Raw genomic sequence first — 797 nt, 5'->3', positions numbered from 1 at the left:
TTTGGTTGCATTCGGATGCTCCAAAAGGGGTCTTTTGCCCCTTTTGTGGAGGAAATCATTGTTAATTTCGATGTAAACTCAAGTGGTGGTATACTTTGGCGGACACTTGGCGATATATCGCCAGTATTTTGGTGACCAAGGTTTTTCGCCAACTTGGCGATTTTTTAAAATTTTTTATTTTTTTTATTTTAAATCTTGTTTCAATTTGTCCACTGTTGGTGATATTTAGAGAGTAAACAATTGAATCACATTAAAACTGCCAATAATGAGAAGATGACTTTAAATTGGAGTAAAAGCAAGTCATGTGATGTCATCACATGTTTATCATTGCGTACGCCCCAGGGTGCATTTGCACCAAAAGTGTTAAACTAATACCTATAAGAAATACTAGGTAGTGAGAAATGGCTGTTTTGAGTTTAAAAACCACACACAATAGGTGTTGATTTAGGTTTTTTAAATCGTTAAAATCATTCGCATAATTTTTTGTTTGACCTGTAACTAAGACGCATCGTATGGACCTGATGGTAAATTAGTCCCAGCTCAAGGGGGTTTCTTTCGCTTTATGAATCGAAGATACTAATTAATACACAAATAGTTATTTACTCAAACAGTTACTTATTGTCTTTCATTAATGCTTTTTGATTCCCTACTTGTGAAAGAAATTCAAAATCAGAAATATTTTCTATATTTTAAGATCATACCCATCATGATATCAATTTGGTTCACCGCACTTGCGCAGCCAGAATGGTCTCCTGGGGTGAAAATCTTAGCCGCTGAGCAATAGAAGAATCTGGAGT

General features: G+C 35.1%; 1 protein-coding gene across 1 annotated transcript in view; it reads left to right on the top strand.

The window, feature by feature from the left end:
• Nucleotides 1-512: 512 nt before the first annotated feature.
• Nucleotides 513-797, top strand: part of LOC129217729 (sarcolemmal membrane-associated protein-like) — a 62,538-nt gene continuing 62,253 nt past the window's right edge. The window contains exon 1 of the mRNA XM_054852065.1: nucleotides 513-524. Coding sequence (XP_054708040.1) covers nucleotides 513-524 — 12 coding nt within the window. The remainder of the gene's footprint in view (nucleotides 525-797) is intronic.

The sequence above is a fragment of the Uloborus diversus genome, chromosome 2, assembly GCF_026930045.1.
Source record: "Uloborus diversus isolate 005 chromosome 2, Udiv.v.3.1, whole genome shotgun sequence".
NCBI classification, from domain to species: domain Eukaryota; kingdom Metazoa; phylum Arthropoda; class Arachnida; order Araneae; family Uloboridae; genus Uloborus; species Uloborus diversus.
The sequence above is the reverse complement of the archived record's forward strand: the minus strand, read 5'-3'. Positions and strand labels throughout refer to the sequence as shown.